Here is a 17,048-nt window from a genome sequence, read left to right as displayed (position 1 = left end):
TTAAAATAATTAAAAAAAAAGATTAGTTTTAAGATTTGCTATAGAAAACAAAAAACATTGTCTAAATTTCGTTAAAAACGAAGAATAAATGCTAAATTTATGGCTAATCTTGACTGTCTTTGACTATTTCGGACTCTTATTAACGAATCTGCTGTTAAATTGTTTACCATTATTTACGGGACACTTTGTATAGTCATGTCATTTGATTTCCTGGACTTACCTCACTATTTTGGACCAAAAATAAAACCAAAAAAGACCAATCTGCATAGATTTATTATTCTGTACAAATATACACAGTCATCGACCACCCAATAAAACCAAATAAACCATCATTCAAGTTCACAACTGATACTTTATTTTTTCATAAGAAAATATATGAAAACAACCGTAACAAAAAAAAAAATAAACTATTCAAAATTCCTTAGCGGAACGTACCGCTTCAAGTACTTGGCGTAGTCCAACCCCGGATGCTCCCCACCGAAGACGTACCCGTAAGCCTCCAACAGGGCGAGTCTCTTAGACTCCGAGAGGGTTTTTCCGCCATTCCTCACGAAATTCCTCAAATAGTCCAAATGTTTTTTACCCTCGTCCAACTGTCGCACCCCGAACAGGTACATGTTGAACCGCTTGTACTGGAAACAGATCTGCTTTTTCACCGAATTCGTTTTTATCTCTATCGACTTCAATTGCTCGACACCGCTCAGTCGTTTCTTAAACATCCTCGTCTCGTTCGGCTTTATATCCGTCAATTTTTTAATTTCATCCTCCAGTAATTGCACCAAGTCCCCTATCGGGAAATTCAGGAATTTCTGCTTAGTGGTTTCGTCCACGTTGTTCAACTTTTTCGGGTAATTTTTATCGCGGTTTTGCGAGTTAACTGAGAGCGGTATAAACGCTTCTTCCACCTCCCTAAGAGGGGGATTGAGTGGAGGAATTGTTTCCGGGGTGCTGGTCGATACTATGGCCCTAGCGTTCAGGTTCTCCCTATTGGGTTCCGTGGATAAGGTGAAGATGTTATCGGGGGGCGGGTTGTAGGTTGGAGGAGGCAAAGGAAGCGAAAAATCGATGTAATTCGACTGGATCTGGCTCAGTTGACTCAGTTGACCGGTGCCGAAGTTTACTCTGGAATGTTGCTCTCCGTAATGGGTTAGCGACGGAATCCTCTGTGATTTTTGAGGAAAAAAAAATTGTTGAAATTACAGTTTTTATTTGGATGAACGTTAGGGTTCGTCGTAACTCACGAGTACCGGTTTAATTCCACAACTTCCTCAGGTACTCAAATAAAGACATGGACTTATATAAGAAAATAGAAAGAGGTCCCTTTCAATAACGAAAATAGAATCGAATATATATCGAAGCGAAATAGTAATCAACAGAGTTCTGTACCAAAAAAGTTAACAACTACAGCTGTCTCTCAATGCCTGGAGTTCATCTGTGATGCACTCAATGGTAAGGAGTTAGCTGTCGGTGTATTCTATGACTTAAGTGCATTGGACACCGTAAACCATAACCTGCTGTTGCAGAGGCTAAATGTTGTTGACGTGGCATCGCTAATGATTGGGTGAAAGTTTTGTGGCCGAATTGCCATGAAACCAAAATTGCTCTAGTTAAGTTAATTTTTCACTAAGAACTAACATTTTTACATCAAATTAAACTACCGAATGTCCATTATTATACTGTGAAAGCATTATGTCAATATATCAAATGGTTTAGAAATGATATGGAAAAGTATGTAAGAATGATGAAAAAATGCAAGTTGGTTCTAAGTTCTAAATACCCCAAATTTGGTAAACATGGGGTCTTGGCATGCATAACTGGTTCTACCTCGTGAAGTATTAGACCCACAAAAATGGTTCATATATGAAAATGTTCGTTAGAAAATGTCTTTACTTTGAGTAAAATCTCCAATGAAGTGCCTCAAATAATTTTCAAGTGATTCCTAAAAAACTTGAGAATTTTGTGACCCAATTGCCATGAAATCAAAATTACTCTAGTTAAGTAAATTTTTTACTTAGGAAAAACATTTTCACATCAAAATAAACTACTGAATGTCCACGATTAAATTGTGAAAGAATTACGTAAATATGTCCAATAGTTTGGAAGTTACATGGAAAAGTGTCTAAGATTAATGAAAAATTGGTTCTAAAACCGTCAAATCTGGTGAGCATTGGGTCTTGGCATGCAAAACTGGTTCTATCTCAAGAAGTATTAGACCTACAAAAATGGTTCATATATAAAAATGTTTGTTAGAAAATTCCTTTACTTTGAGTAAAACGTCCATTGAGGTGCCTCGAATAGTTTTCAAGTGATTCCTAAAAAACTTGAGAATTTTGTGACCCAATTGCCATGAAATCAAAATTACTCTAGTAAGTAAAAATTTTACTTAGGAAAAACATTTTCACATCAAAATAAACTACTGAATGTCCACGATTAAATTGTGAAAGAATTACGTAAATATGTCCAATAGTTTGGAAGTTACATGGAAAAGTGTCTAAGATTAATGAAAAATTGGTTCTAAAACCGTCAAATCTGGTGAGCATTGGGTCTTGGCATGCAAAACTGGTTCTATCTCAAGAAGTATTAGACCTACAAAAATGGTTCATATATGAAAATGTTTGCTAGAAAATTCCTTTACTTTGAGTAAAAACTCCATTGAGGTGCCTCGAATAGTTTTCAAGTGATTCCTAAAAAACTTGAGAATTTTGTGACCCAATTGCCATGAAACCAAAATTACTCTAGTTAAGTTAATTTTTCACTTAGGACTAACATTTTTACATCAAATTAAACTGCTGAATGTCTACTATTAAATTGTGAAAGAATTACATAAATATGTCCAGTAGTTTGGTAGTTACATGAAAAAGTGTCCAAGCTTAATGAAAAATTGGTTCTAAAACCGTCAAATCTGGTGAGCATTGGGTCTTGGCATGCAAAACTGGTTCTATCTCGCGAAGTATTAGACCCACAAAAATGGTTCATATATGAAAATGTTTGCTAGAAAATTCCTTTACTTTAAGTAAAACGTTCATTGAGGTGCCTCGAATAGTTTTCAAGTGATCCCTAAAAAACATGAAAATGTTGTCACCGGATTACCATAGAACCAAAACTGCTCTAGTTAAGTTAATTTTTCACTTAGAACTAAAATTTTTTCATCAAATTAAACTACTGAATGTCCACTTTTATACTGTGAAAGAATTTCAAAAATATAATAAATAGTTTAGAAGTTACAAAGAAAAGTGTCCAAAATTAATAAATTGGTTTTAAAAACCCTAAATTTGATGAGCATTGGGTCTTGGCATGAAAAACTGGTTCAATCTCATGAAGTATTAGACCCACAAAAATGGTTCATATATGAAAATGTTCGTTAGAAAATTTCTTTACTTTGAGTAAAAACTTCGTTGAGGTCCCTTGAATAGTTTTCAAGTGATTCCTAAAAAACTTGAGAATTTTGTGACCCAATTGCCTAGAAACCAAAATTGCTCTAGTTAAATTAATTTTTCACTTAGAACTAAGATTTTTACATCAAAATAAACTACTGAATGTCCACTATTAAATTGTGAAAGAATTACAAAAATATGTCCAGTAGTTTAGAAGTTACATGAAAAAGTGTCGAAGCTTAATGAAAAATTGGTTCTAAAATCGTCAAGTCTGGTGAGAATTGGGTCTTGGAATGCATAACTGGTTCTACCTCATGAAGTATTAAACCCACAAAAATTGTTCGTATATGAAAATGTTCGTTAAAAAATTTCTTTGCTTTCAGTAAAAACTCTATTCAGGTATCTCGAATCGTTTTCAAGTGATTTCTAAAAAACTTAAAAATTTGGTGACCTGATTACCATGAAACCAAAATTGCTCTAGTTAAGTTAATTTTTCACTTAGAATTAACATTTTGACATAAAATTAAACTACTGAGTGTCCACTATTATAAAATTGTGAAAGAATTACATAAATATGTCCAATAGTTTGGAAATTACATGGAAAAGTGTCCAAGACTAATGAAAAATGCTTTAATTGCTCTGCTTAAGCATTGGGTCTTGGTACACAAAACTGGTTCTTTCTCAGGAAGTATTAGAATCCCAAAAACGGTTTATATGTGAAAATGTTCGTTGGAAAATTCCTTCACTTTAAATAAAAACTCCATTAAGATCCCTCGAATAATTTTCAAGTGATCACTAAGGGAATTTTATGACCAAATTGCCATAAAACCAAAATTGCTCTAGTTAAGTTAATTTTTCACTTAGGATTAACATTTTTACATCAAATTAAACTACTGAATGTCCACTATTATATTGTGAAAGAATTATGTGAATATATCAAATAGTTTAGAAGTTTAATGAAAAAATGCAAAGTTGGTTGGGTTGGTTCTAAAAACCTGATATTAATTTCGTTAATAAATAAAAGCCATAACTGAATGAAAATGTAATTGAAAATTTCTGAAAACGAATAAGAGTTCAATACCAATATCGAGGCAGCCATTTGCCAGATACTATTTTTCACGTTAATTGCAGTGTATTGTGCATAACACTCGGTTTAAAATAAATTATTACTTATTTCACAATTAAAATATGCTATTGGGACACCCTTTATAAGGAAAGCTACCACTACTCATCTCTGTAAAAAGTGTAATATATATGATTATTTTACTATAATAAATTTTCAATTTTTTGCTCACTAAACTAGACTTGCAAATTACGTACCTGCTCAAGTAACCTTTACGTTGAATAAAGGTATTATTATTATTATGGAGTGGCCATACCAGAATTCCGACGAACCCTAACGTTTCACAAAGTCTACAATTAAGTTTAGGGTTTGCTAGCAGAAGAAAAAACGCTCTTCTCTCAAAATTCATTTGTTCCAAACTCCTCCACTCTCTCTTCACCCTCTTCTACCTGCAAACCCTTCAAACTATCAATAACTAACTACCTGCTGATCAAACTGATTGGTCCTGCCAGCAAAATAACTGTCCTGCGTATAGTTATACTCTCCCCCACCCCCGTAATTCGTTTGGTAACTAGTCACAGTATTCTCCACCTGGTGTACCGAAGAACTCCACAGGTTGGACACCTGCTGAGCCATCAAATGAGGCGGCACACTATTGAACAAACTCATCTGATGGTTCTGCGAGGAGGAGGAGGTGGCACCGTTGTAAGGCACCTCGAAATCCGTGAGTGAAGGGGTGCCGCTAAAAGTAAACGGGGGAGTGTTCCTTTGATTGTTAGGGTGGATCAGACTGTTGTAGGGGGTGTACCGCGTGCTGTGCATCATCGAAAATGGATTCACGCGCGGTCTGCGCCCCCTGGGGGGCGGCGGCGGAGTGAAATTCAAGTGGGTCTGAGGCGGGATGAAGTCCAAAGTAGCTGCCGGGGGTGGTGATGGTGGTGGTTCAGCCGCCTCCTGGCTGGTTATCGTGCTGGTCACCGGTTCCTTTCGGGGCGTGTTGGTTGTTTTTTGACGTAAATCGGACGAGTTAGAATCCTTTTAAAGAGGAAAATTCTGACTGTAGTAATTGGCCAAGTTAGTGGGATTTTTTTTGGTTAATATGACCCAGTTTAGTGTCACACTTAAGTCAAATGTAACGGAGGAAATATTTTGCAGGTATGACCTTAAGTCAAAGTCAGAATAGTTAATAAGCTTTATTATGAAAAGAAAGTCCCTGCGACGAAGCAACGATAAAATATGAAATCGTCCAAGTAAAAAAAAACATTTTTTTTTTAAATGTATGATTCTTGATGACTGAACTCCCTTGTAGGCATCTTTTACTGCGATCAAAGAAATGATATTAAAATCCTGCTTAAAAAAAAGAGGAATTGTTCAGATTTTCTTACAGGAGAGCCTGGACTTTACAACATCACTCCTGCATTTGTAATTTAGTGAATAACTTCACTCCAGGATTAATTAAAGACGTGATTCTTGACAATTGAGATTCCTTGAGGTCTTTTTAAACTGGGATTAAGGCAATCATCAAAATACTACTAAAAAAAGATGAAAATTATTTAGATTTTTCTAACAGAAGAGCCTGGACTATACAACATCACTCCTGCATTTGTAAATTAGTTAATAACTTTACTCCAAAGCCTCAAAGAAGCGTGATTCTTGATAATTGGGATTGCTTGAATTCATTTTTAACTGCTATCAAGAAAATCATTAAAATTCTGGTAGAAAAAGAGGAATTAAGTGGATTTTTCTTACAGAAGAAACTGGACTATAATACTTCTTGTAAATCAGTGAATAACTCTCTAATTCTTGATACTTGAAACTGTAATTACGGCATTAATCATTAAATTGCTGCTAGAAAAAGATGAATTATGTAGATTTTTCTTACAGGAGAGCCTGGACTATACAACATCACTCCTTGTAAGTTAGTGAATATCTTTACTACAAAAGGTGCAAAATAGTGTGATTGTTGATCTGGGAATTGCGTGAAATATTTTTTAACAGCTCAAGGAAATAATGAAAATTCTAGTAGAAAAAGAGGAATTAAATAGATATTTTCTTACAGGAGAGCCTGGACTAAATTCTCCTTGCATATATCAGTGAATAAATTCAATCCAAAGCTAAGAAAAGGCGTGATTCTTGATAATTAAGATCCTTTGAACTCTTTCTAAACGATGATTGGGGATAGCATTAAAATGCTAGCAGAAAGATATAATTTATTTAGATTTTTCTTACACAAGAGCCTGGACTATATAACATTAAACCTTCTTTAATAAATTAATTAATAAGTTCTTACGCTCCAAAGGTTCAAAAAAGTAGAATTTGCAAACATTTAGATTTAAATAATTAAATAATTTTATTGTCAAAATAATAAAAAACTTGGAAAATTATATACAAAACTAATGCATAATCTTAAAAAATTTAATGACGTTTTCTTGAATGATTAAATTATCACAGCAAAGAATAAATAAAACAACAAACATAAGAAATGCATACAATTCAAATAAAGTGAAATATTAAATTGCCTAGCTACATTTGCCTGGAAAAAATTACTCACTTTAACTGCCTGGAAGCACAAAATCAGTTTCCACCATTGGAAAAATTGCCTGGAAAGAATATTCTCCTACCTTTTCCAGAGCAAATAATATTTGTAAGCATTTTTCTTTTTTTTTTTAACAATCTGCAATTTAAATTACACTCACTCGAGTACCTCTATCTAATTTTATAGGTTTTAACTAGGTGCCTCCACTTGTTCCTTTTGAAGAGAAATGACAATTATTATGATTTTTAGGTTGTTTTCATTTCGTTTTAGCTGTGTTAGAACCGGTCATCGCCAAAAAATAAAAGTAGGAATTTTCTGGAGAAATAAATAGTTTGTTTACCTTCACCTTATAAACAAAACCCCAGAATATTGTTATATATATTCTGGGATTATAATTATATCACTGTACAAAGAAAATTTTAAATAATATTACCTGGAACACAATATAAATTTAGAGAGCAAATGAGACAGTTCTGTAGTAATCTGCATTTTAGTGGGACTTTTTTTGGTTAAAATTGCCCAGTTTAGTGTCAAACCTAAGTCAAAAGTCGCGGAGGAAATATATAAAAAGAAAGACAGCCTCGTCGATGAAGCAATAAGATATGAAGTCGTCCAAGTAAAAAATGCTATAACTTAAAAATTAAACCTACAGTAAAAGAATAAATATTAATACGAAAACATGGTGTATAAATAAAACAACAAACACAAGACATTTCTTTTGTTTGTTAGATGCATTGGAAAAATTGCTCACTTTAACTGCCTGGAAGTACAAAATCAGTTTTACTGCCTAAAAAGAATGTTCTCCCACCTTTTCCAAAGCAAATATAACCTGGACATGAACATGACTTACCTGCTTCTCTTTATTGGTCTTATTCCTGTTGTACAACTCCTGATAATGAAAAATTTGGGGTGAAGCGGCCGGATACTCCCGGATCCACTTGTAGCTGGTGCACTCGTGCTCCAAATGGCCGCTAGAGGCGCACCCCGAGCACCATTTCCGGCCCGTGAGCTTCTTGGTTTGCGGTTTTACCAGGGGGCCTTCGGTGGTCTTAAAGTTTTTTTTTTTTTTTTTAATTAATCGCGAAAAGAGGGATTGAAAGTCGGTCTCACCGTCAGATAGTAGCGCCTCCAGGAGTCCGGACAGGAGCTGGAGGTGTGCCCCTCTAAATGGCACGTGTCGCACTTTCTTTTGCGAAGCTTGGCGCATTTGTAGCAGTAGACCAGGGAGTAATTGCCGGGGTTGGCGCACTAAATAAAAATCGTCGTTTTTTGCGAAAGCCAGGAAACATAAAACGCAACTTCCCCCTCTTGATTATTTACAGGGTAATTCGCGACCCACTATACATGCTTATGTGAAGTATAATGCATGTCCGGGGTATAATGAATGGATATTTAAATTGATCAATTCGTATTTTGGTAAGAACTTGTTCACCCTGACGTTCCTAAACAGCTTAGCCGATTTTTTTCAATTTTTTTTATACAAACACCTTTGGGGCATCTACATTTTTTGAGGTTTAGAAAGTTCCAGGGCCGGATCAGCCAAAAGGGCCCCCTTAATTGTGAGAAACCCCGGAATTGAGTTTTTTTTTCACTTTTTTTCCTAAAACTATCATGATAATTGGTGACTTTAATATCGATTTTAGAACTCGGGTATTAGAAAGTTCAAGAATAACTGATCACTACATAATTGAGAGTCCAAAATCTTGTAGAGGACCTACTGGAACAGGGCAATTTAAATTATGCTCATGCTAATATGAATGAAAAGTATAATGGATTGATTAGTATCATAGTAAATGCATTAGATGTTATAGCTCGGTTGAGAACAGTTAAAATTTATCCTAGATATTGTAAGTTTGGTGGAATGATGTTGTGAAAGCTGCTACTAGAATAAGTTATATAAAAAATAAAATTTCTAAAAACTTCAATCATTATAAAAAAAAAGAAATTTGGCAGTAAAAATAATAAGGGAAGAAAAGAGAAAATGAAGATAAAATATATGGAAATAGGGAAAATCTAAAAGAGATGTACAAGAATTTATGCCAAAAAATAAGCAAGTGATGAATTTACAAGAAGTGGACTCTAACATATGGAAAATAATTTACTCAACAAATTAAATCACTATTTTAAAAACAGTATAACTGCAATTCTCTTGGATGTAGACAGAACAATATTGCAGAGGACTTAGTAAACCAGGATCGTAATTTGAACTGTAGATTTTCTCATTTTAATTTAATTAATTATACAGAGCTGTCTGAAGTCCTGATGAAATTAATATCAACCTACTTCAGAATACTTTTGAGAATATTGAACAACCACTGCTTACTTTAATAAATTGTTCTCTTGAAACTGGTGAAATCCCTGAACCAGTCAAATTATCAACAGTTATTCCGATACCAAAAGTAAATAAATCTAGTTTAGTTAATGACCTAAGATCGATAAATATTTTATGTGCGTTAGAGAAAATATTGGAAAAAGTGGTGTATACACAGCATGTTAACTATATTAATGATATACAAAAACTATAGATTTTTTTAGTCACCTATAATTTTTTTAAATAGCATTTTTTCTGCAAAAAAAACTGTTTTTCATTAACCCAACCATTCTGCCCAAAAATAGTGATTTTTTAGCAGAATTTCATCAAATATTTCGTTCTTTAATCTCGTCACAATAAAAATTTTATCCTAGTTTCAATTGGAACACTGTACACTTTGTATAAAAAATAGTCTGCTGGATTAAAGTCTGGCGACCTGCCTGGCCAAGGACTCTGGACCTCTGCGTCCCATCCACCGATCAGCGAATTGTTGACCAAAATAAACCCGATACACAATTAAAGAGCCCCTTTTATGAATTGGCTGAATCCGACCGTGGCTCTTTACTCCCGCAACACTTACCGACAAACAAATCTTATTCGGACACCTCGGTTCCTGGTGCCCACTTTTGCCGCACAAACTACACACCGGTACGCTCGACTTATTCGTACAATTGACGGCCAAATGGCCCATTTGCCTGCACCTCGCGCACCTCCGTCTTATCCTGTCCCTGTTTGGCACGTAGGAAACGTCCGCCTGCGCCACCTTCCATTTCTCGGGATCGTCTAAAACGACTATTTTACCCGGGAGAAAACTTCGATGGCCCTAACTAACTAACTACCTGACATGGTTTTTTGTAAAGTCGCCACGTCGAATTGTTCGGCCCAAGCCGGTTCTTCCGAAGGCTTTTCAGCAGTTTTTGGGGGAGTTTTAATGTTGGCGAGTACCAGCTCGTCACTGAGGTCCTCAAAGGTTAAAATGTCATCCTCGGAGTCCGAAGAGGACTCTATGGTGTGTACCGGCACCACTGGAAATGTATAACGGCCGAAATGAGCACCGGATTTAACACCCCTAGATTTTTGATTTATTTATTTGCTGAACAAAACAGGGAGTGCTAACTCCCCAATTACATAACTGCACTTAATAATAATAAGTATGTAAAAAAGTAGTAGTCCTAGTATAAGCAGATTACATTTAAAGACTCCACAAAATTAGGCCTATAGGCTAGAGTTTTTAAGAGACAGCGAATAAATCGATATGATTAAGCATAAGAAATAATGTTCTTGAAGACCTTAACATAGAACTTGATTCTAATTTAATATCAGTAAAAAACTGCTAAAAATTTAGGCTTGATTATTGACAGTAAAATGAGTTATAACGAGCATTTATATCCTCGTTATAGGAACATCTGAGATAAACAGGGTGTTTGGCGGAGGGTTAGCCAAACTTGGTGGGCATATAGATAGGCTCAGATAGAAGATATTTTCTTAATAAACTTGTGTTTTAAAAGTCTCAGGTTTTTTTATATCCTTGATTTTGTGTTATTTTCAGGATTTTCAAAAAATTATCCTTTTTGACATCTTTAAATTTTTTCAGCATATTTTTCACGTTTTTTTTTTACATTTGTATTTAGTTTGTAATGTATCCTGAATCTAAAAAAATCAATATCACATAAGTACAAATAATACTGAAATAATTCGTTTTGAGCTCAAAAAGTTAATACAAGTAGCACAAAAAGTTATGAAAGGTAACTTTAACTTGACGCAAAAAAAAAAACTAAAATCTATCAAGATGTTCAGGTAGTTTTAAAAACATCTCCAGTTAATACTCTTTTCAATGATATACGATGTGTAACACAAAGCCGACTAACTTGCCACAATATTTGGAATACGGCGTATAGAGAGCGAATTTCCCATAAACTGGAAGAAGCAAATTGGATAATATACAGAACAGAAGAATTCTGCACTCATTATGGTTTTTTTCTAAACTTTTAAAATTCAAAACTCCACTATTACTTGGCTAGTAAAATTGTTTATAGAACAATATTAATATACGTAGACATCATCTTTTAACCATATCCTTTCCATATTAAAGAAATATATTCAAAAGATCCTTTTCATATAAGGAATCGACATACAGTGCCGGCCATAAATGGAGAAACTTTTTGCTTTTTAATTTTTTTCTTAATATAGTATATTTCACATTATTGTACAGAAAATTAAAAAAAAAATCAATACTTTGTGGCATAACCTTTATTCCTTATAACCTCAGCACATCGTCTTGGAATAAAATCAAGAAGATCGTGAATAACACCTTCAGAAATCCCATTCCATGCTTCTTCCAAGGCTTGGAATAAATTGGAAGGCTTTCATTGCCTAACTTTTCTCTCTAGCTGCTCCCACAAGTTCTCAATAGGATTCAGGTCCGGACTTTGAGCTGGCCACTTTAAAAACTTTTTGAGAGGTAAAGAGATTTTTTACAATTTTGGATGTATGCTTCGGTTGTCATGTCCAAATTAAGCTATGCCTATGGGTGCATATTATTTCTTAAGATGTTTAAATAATATTGGCTATAGTCCATCTTCACTAATAAACCAACCTTTGCCAGAAAACCATCCCCATACCATGGCATTACCACCTCCATGTTTTATTGTGGGCTTACTATACTTATATCTTTGATTTATTAGAGGTCTAACCCATGTCATACTATCCGATTTTCCATTCATTATAAATCCATAAGGTTTTTTTCACTGGCTCTTAAGTTTTCATCGCATTCCAGTAGATCGAACTGAGAGAGATGGGGTTGGATAAGCTTTTTTTATAACTTCAGCAGAGGTAAGTTGATTTTTTTATAGAACATCTTCTAATCAGCTTGTAAGTTCCAGATGTAGTTTTTTTAGGTCTACCTGGCTTCCGAATAATGGGCAACACTTTTATGTAGATTTAGTTCTTTAGCAATTGTCACTTGTTTAATGCCGGCGTTGTACTTCTCAATTACGGTCAAATTTACACCTCGAGGCATTCCGGTAAACAACTGAGCTTCTCGAAAATTAAAAACCAACTGACCTGAACAAGAACTATTCAGTTAATAAAGCCTGTAAAAAAACTTTCTCCATTTATTTCCACGTTAAAGATAAACGTTTTTAGTACATAGTCGCTCAAAATTAGTGAATACCTTATGAGATAAGAAAATAAATTGAAAGTTTCTCCATTTTCGGCCAGCACTGTATATTAATTAATATCAATTTTTGGATTTTTCTGCTCAACCCAAAGTCTTTGACAAAACGAATTAAGAACTTATTACTTCGCAATCAGTGATCCGGTGCCGTGGTGTTTATAGTGTCATTAATCTGTGCAGATTTAATAACCTTAAGATCGTCAGCAAAATTGAGAAAACACTCATAAATGTCATAAATAAAAATACAAAAAAGTAAGGGGCCCAATTTAAAGACAATTCCTGGATAACACAATTCTTTTTCCTGAATACATTTTAAAAAGAAAAAAAAAATGGTGCAAAAACTTACCAGGCTCAATTAGCACAATATCCTCCTCCTCCTCTACCAATTCGCCGTCTTCCCGGGACCCCTCCTCTTGATCTCCACGGTCTTCCTCCACGATAACCCTGCCTTCAGGTCTCTGAGGGACCTCCAGAATCTCCGCTTCTCTCTCCTCTACTTCCTCCTCGGTAACTTCACCATCGAAAGGGGTTTCAAGTGAAGTTCGTTTCTTTTTCTTGGTTTTGTCCTCTTCAGGTTGCTCTTCTTGCAGAGGAGGCTCTTCGGTGGGTTTTTGTTTGCGTTTTTTCGCTTTTTTCTTCAAAGCGTCCTCGGATTCTTCGCTCTCTTTGTCACGTTTCTTCTTCTTGGTTTTCTTTTTCTCTTCCGATTCGGAGGGCGGTTTGGTTTTCCCTTTTTTGGTCTTTTTGTCGTTATTTTCCGGTTCTTCTAATTCCTTAGAGGATTTTCTTTTAGGTTTTTTCGCCTTTTTCTTGGCAGACTCTGGTTCGGATTGCTCCGGTTCCTCCTCTTCATCCGGTTTCTTTTTCTTCTTCTTCTTAAATTTCTTTTTGGGGGTTTCCGGTTCCTCTTCAGCAGCAGATTTACTCCTTGTCATTTTACTCCTAGGTTCCTCAGATTCGTCCTGTTCTAACAATTGCGAGCTCGCTTTCTTCAATTTTTTAGCACTTTTTCTAGGCGTATCGTCAGCTGTAATCATCGGCGACAAATCCGGTAAATTCTTATGAGTCTCGCTGTAATCGTAATCGCTCTCCGAGCTGCTCTCCGACGAGGAGCCGGTTTTCGGGGTCACTCTCCGCGTTTTTCCGCTCTTTTCTTTCTCTTTTGGCCTCTCCGCAGGCACCTCCGCCTCCCGCCTCGGGGTTATCAAGTCGTCGAACTTCTCCAAGTTACCCCCCTCGAAAATGTCATCTTTCGGGAAATCCACCTCGGAAAACACGATCGTTTTCACGCTGTTACTGAAGGATCGACTCGAATCGCGATTGAAATCGGAGGTGCTGGTGCTACTTTCGGTTTCGTAGACGTCCGCACTCGGATTAGCCGGTCGGGCGAACTCCACCTCTTGGAAATCGGAACCGTGCAAGCTGAAGTTGAAGTTTTCCTTTTCCAACGGATCGGCTGGTCCTGAAAGGTCGATTTATGGGACAACCACATCTCCTGATTTAATATCAGTTGATTTTTGCCTGTTTTTTAAGTGTGAGGATTTTGGAGAGAAATTTGGGATCGACTGGTCCTGAAATGTCGATTCATGGGACAACCACATCTCCTGATTTGGTATCAGTTTAGTTTTGTCTGTTTTTTTAGGTGTGAGGATTTTGGGGGGAAATTAACGATTGACTGGTACTGAACGGTCCATTTATGGGACACCCACATCTCCTGATTTAATATCAGTTGACTTTTGCCTGTTTTTTAGATGTGAGGATTTTGGGCAGAAATTTGGGATCGACTGGTCCTGAAAGGTCGATTCATGGGACAACCACATCTCCTGATTTGGTATCAGTTGAGTTTTGTCTGTTTTTTTAGGTGTGAGGATTTTGGGGGGAAATTTGAGATTGGCTGGTTCTGAAAGGTGGGACAACCACATCTCCTGATTTGGTATCAGTTGATTTTTGCCGGTTGTTTAAGTGTATGATCTGTTTTTTAGGTATGAGGATTTTGGGGAGAAATTTTAAATTGGCTGGTCCTGAAAGATTGATTTATATGGGACAACCACATCTCCTGATTTGGTACCAGTTGAGTTTTGCCTGTTCTTAAGCGTTCTGTTTCTTAGCATATAATACTTATAATACAAAGAAATATAATACTTATAATAAAAAAAAACTACTATAATACAAAAATATCTAAATTTATGGAAAAAAGAAATAATTACACCTACTGCAAAAAACTCAGTACCTAAAGAATACAAGGATTCAAGGCCAATCAGCATATTGCCTGCAGTGACTAAAGTGTTTGAAAAACATATTTATAACCAGATTTCTATTTTTGATTTTAATTCCCGATTGCCAGTCACGATTAAGAGTGAATAAAAAGCAAAATGCTCGACTTTAGTAAAGCTTTCGACGATTTAATGAATCTAGAAAACTACGCCATAAATCACAACCTTAAATTAAATGCTGAAAAATCTAAAATTCTTTTGATGTGTTCGAATCATACGAAACGGATTCTTGGATTGGAAATTTAGGATTGGGTGGTCCTGAGGGGTCGATTTAAGGGCCAACCACATCTACTGATTTGGTACCAGTTGAGTTTTGCCTGTTTTTTTAATGTATTAACGATTTTTTAGGTGTGAGGAAAATTTGGGATTGGCTGATCTTAAAAAGTCGATTTAAGGGACAACCACATCTCCTAATCTGATATCAGTTGATTTTTGCCTGTTTTTTAAGTGTAATAACTGTTTTTTACGTGTAAGGATGTTGGTTAGAAATTTGGGATTGGCTGGTCCTAAAAAAGTGATGTATGGGACAACCACATCTCCTGATTTGACATCAGTTGAGTTTTGCCTCTTTTTTAAGTGTAATAACTGTTTTTTTTAGATGTGGATTTTGGGATGGGCTGAAAGGTTGATTTCTGGGACAACCACAACTCCTGACTTAACATCAGTTGATTTTTGTCTGTTTTTAACTGTTTTTCAGGTCAAAAAAATGGTTAAAACAAATCAATTTATAAACTTTATTCACCCTTTAATCGACAAAAACTTACCCAAAAAATCATTTGAGGCATCGTCCTGGGGTGCAGCCTCACAAGTGACCACATCGATATGCTCCGATTCGGCCCCACTGTCGTCCTCCAGGCTTATAACCGGAACCGGGGGCGGTTCCACGTAAATAATCTCATCCTCCTCCTCACTTTTATCCTTCGGTTGCATGTCGCCCTCCACGATTTCCACGTCCGAATTATTATCGCTGTCGCTCACACAAATCACCTCTTTTACCGCCAGATTCGCTTTGGAAATTTGAATTTTCTCTTGTAATTTCGCGTATCTCTTCGCTTTACGTTTCTGGTGGCGCGCCTGTTGCCTCAACAATCGTAAAAACGTTTTCGGTTTGATCGAACCCTCTTGCAACCGTTGATAATTCTCTTCGCATTTATCGGTCCACCGGAGGCGTTTTTTTAAGTAGTTAAAGTGGTTCAAAAAATTATCGGTGGGGTAAAAGTACTGATTGATCGTAATATTATTTGGGGTGGATGTGGACAGTACCGGGATTTGGGTGACCACTTGAGTGGGGCTTATTGCACCTTGACCAGCCGTTGATGTAGATATTTCTACATACTGCTGGGGCGGAGGGGTTGAAGAATTAACTTCAGGCGGGTTGGATGGTGAATCAGGCTTCGGATTAGTGCCAACATCAATTTCTGAAATAAAAAGCACATAGGGCCCCCAGAACATTTTATGGCCCGCAAACAATCCAGATTCAAACCCTCTTTACCAGTATACATTATATATGTTAATAAAATAAAAACCACTATTTTTTTTCTATTGGGGAAGTTCATTTTGGAAATGGTCTTCTCTCGACAAAATAAATGCCAATCTTATTTTAATAGCTTAAGCATTTCAATGAAAGAACTCCATCAGACTCAATACTTAGTTTTGATAATTAAAAACAATCAAAAATTATTAAAAACACTATTGCTCTTACCTTTGTCCTCCTGATTACTAAAATTTTGCAAATATTGACCGGCAGTCTTATTTTTCTTTATAATATTCTTATAACTTCCTTGCAGCTCCAGATCGGGCTCAGGCTGTGATAAGCTTGAAGAGGAGTGCTCCTCGACTAAAGGGGGGCCCTCTACAGGTAATGATTCTAATAAAAGGGGCTCAGCAGGACTGTCGTCCCCAGGCTTGCCATAGTAAACCTGAGCGTACAGTAGCGCTTCTAGGTCCTCGTCGATGACTTCCTCCGGCACCTCGTCAGTCTTAAAACGCCCCAAAATTAACTATTTAATGATTCCAGGGCGGTTTTTTACTGGGGAACAAAGAATGCTTTACCTACCAACATGCCACTGGCGGTGGGCCCCTTAATTAACGGTTTATTTGGAGGCCTAGGGATCCTCGGCACCACTAAACTAAGAGTGAAATTGATAAATTACATTAAAACGTGTGGAAAATAGGGAAAATTTAGATGAAAACGCGAATTTTCTTATTTATTTATTTGAGGTTAGGTTGCAATATTTGTTAATGGGTTGCGATGTCCAGCGCTAGGGGACGCCACGCTAATGACACCGAACGGCTCTTGGTACGGTGTTGCCGTAA

The 17,048-nt window shown here is 36.1% G+C and overlaps 1 protein-coding gene across 1 annotated transcript; it reads right to left on the bottom strand.

The window, feature by feature from the left end:
• Positions 1 to 332: 332 nt before the first annotated feature.
• LOC126747244 (uncharacterized) lies at positions 333 to 16,982 on the bottom strand. Its single transcript, XM_050455761.1, has 10 exons — positions 16,789 to 16,982; positions 16,435 to 16,711; positions 15,497 to 16,150; positions 12,806 to 13,921; positions 10,124 to 10,309; positions 9,865 to 10,067; positions 8,084 to 8,221; positions 7,824 to 8,021; positions 4,921 to 5,472; positions 333 to 1,163 (listed from the first exon to the last, which is right to left on the bottom strand). Exons 1-10 carry the CDS (start codon positions 16,792 to 16,794, stop codon positions 408 to 410), a joined length of 4,086 nt encoding a protein of 1,361 aa, XP_050311718.1. The 5' UTR covers positions 16,795 to 16,982; the 3' UTR covers positions 333 to 407.
• Between the last annotated feature and the right edge of the window lie 66 nt (positions 16,983 to 17,048).

The sequence above is a fragment of the Anthonomus grandis genome, chromosome 19, assembly GCF_022605725.1.
Source record: "Anthonomus grandis grandis chromosome 19, icAntGran1.3, whole genome shotgun sequence".
Lineage (NCBI taxonomy): Eukaryota > Metazoa > Arthropoda > Insecta > Coleoptera > Curculionidae > Anthonomus > Anthonomus grandis.
This window is presented reverse-complemented; position numbering and strand designations above follow the sequence as displayed.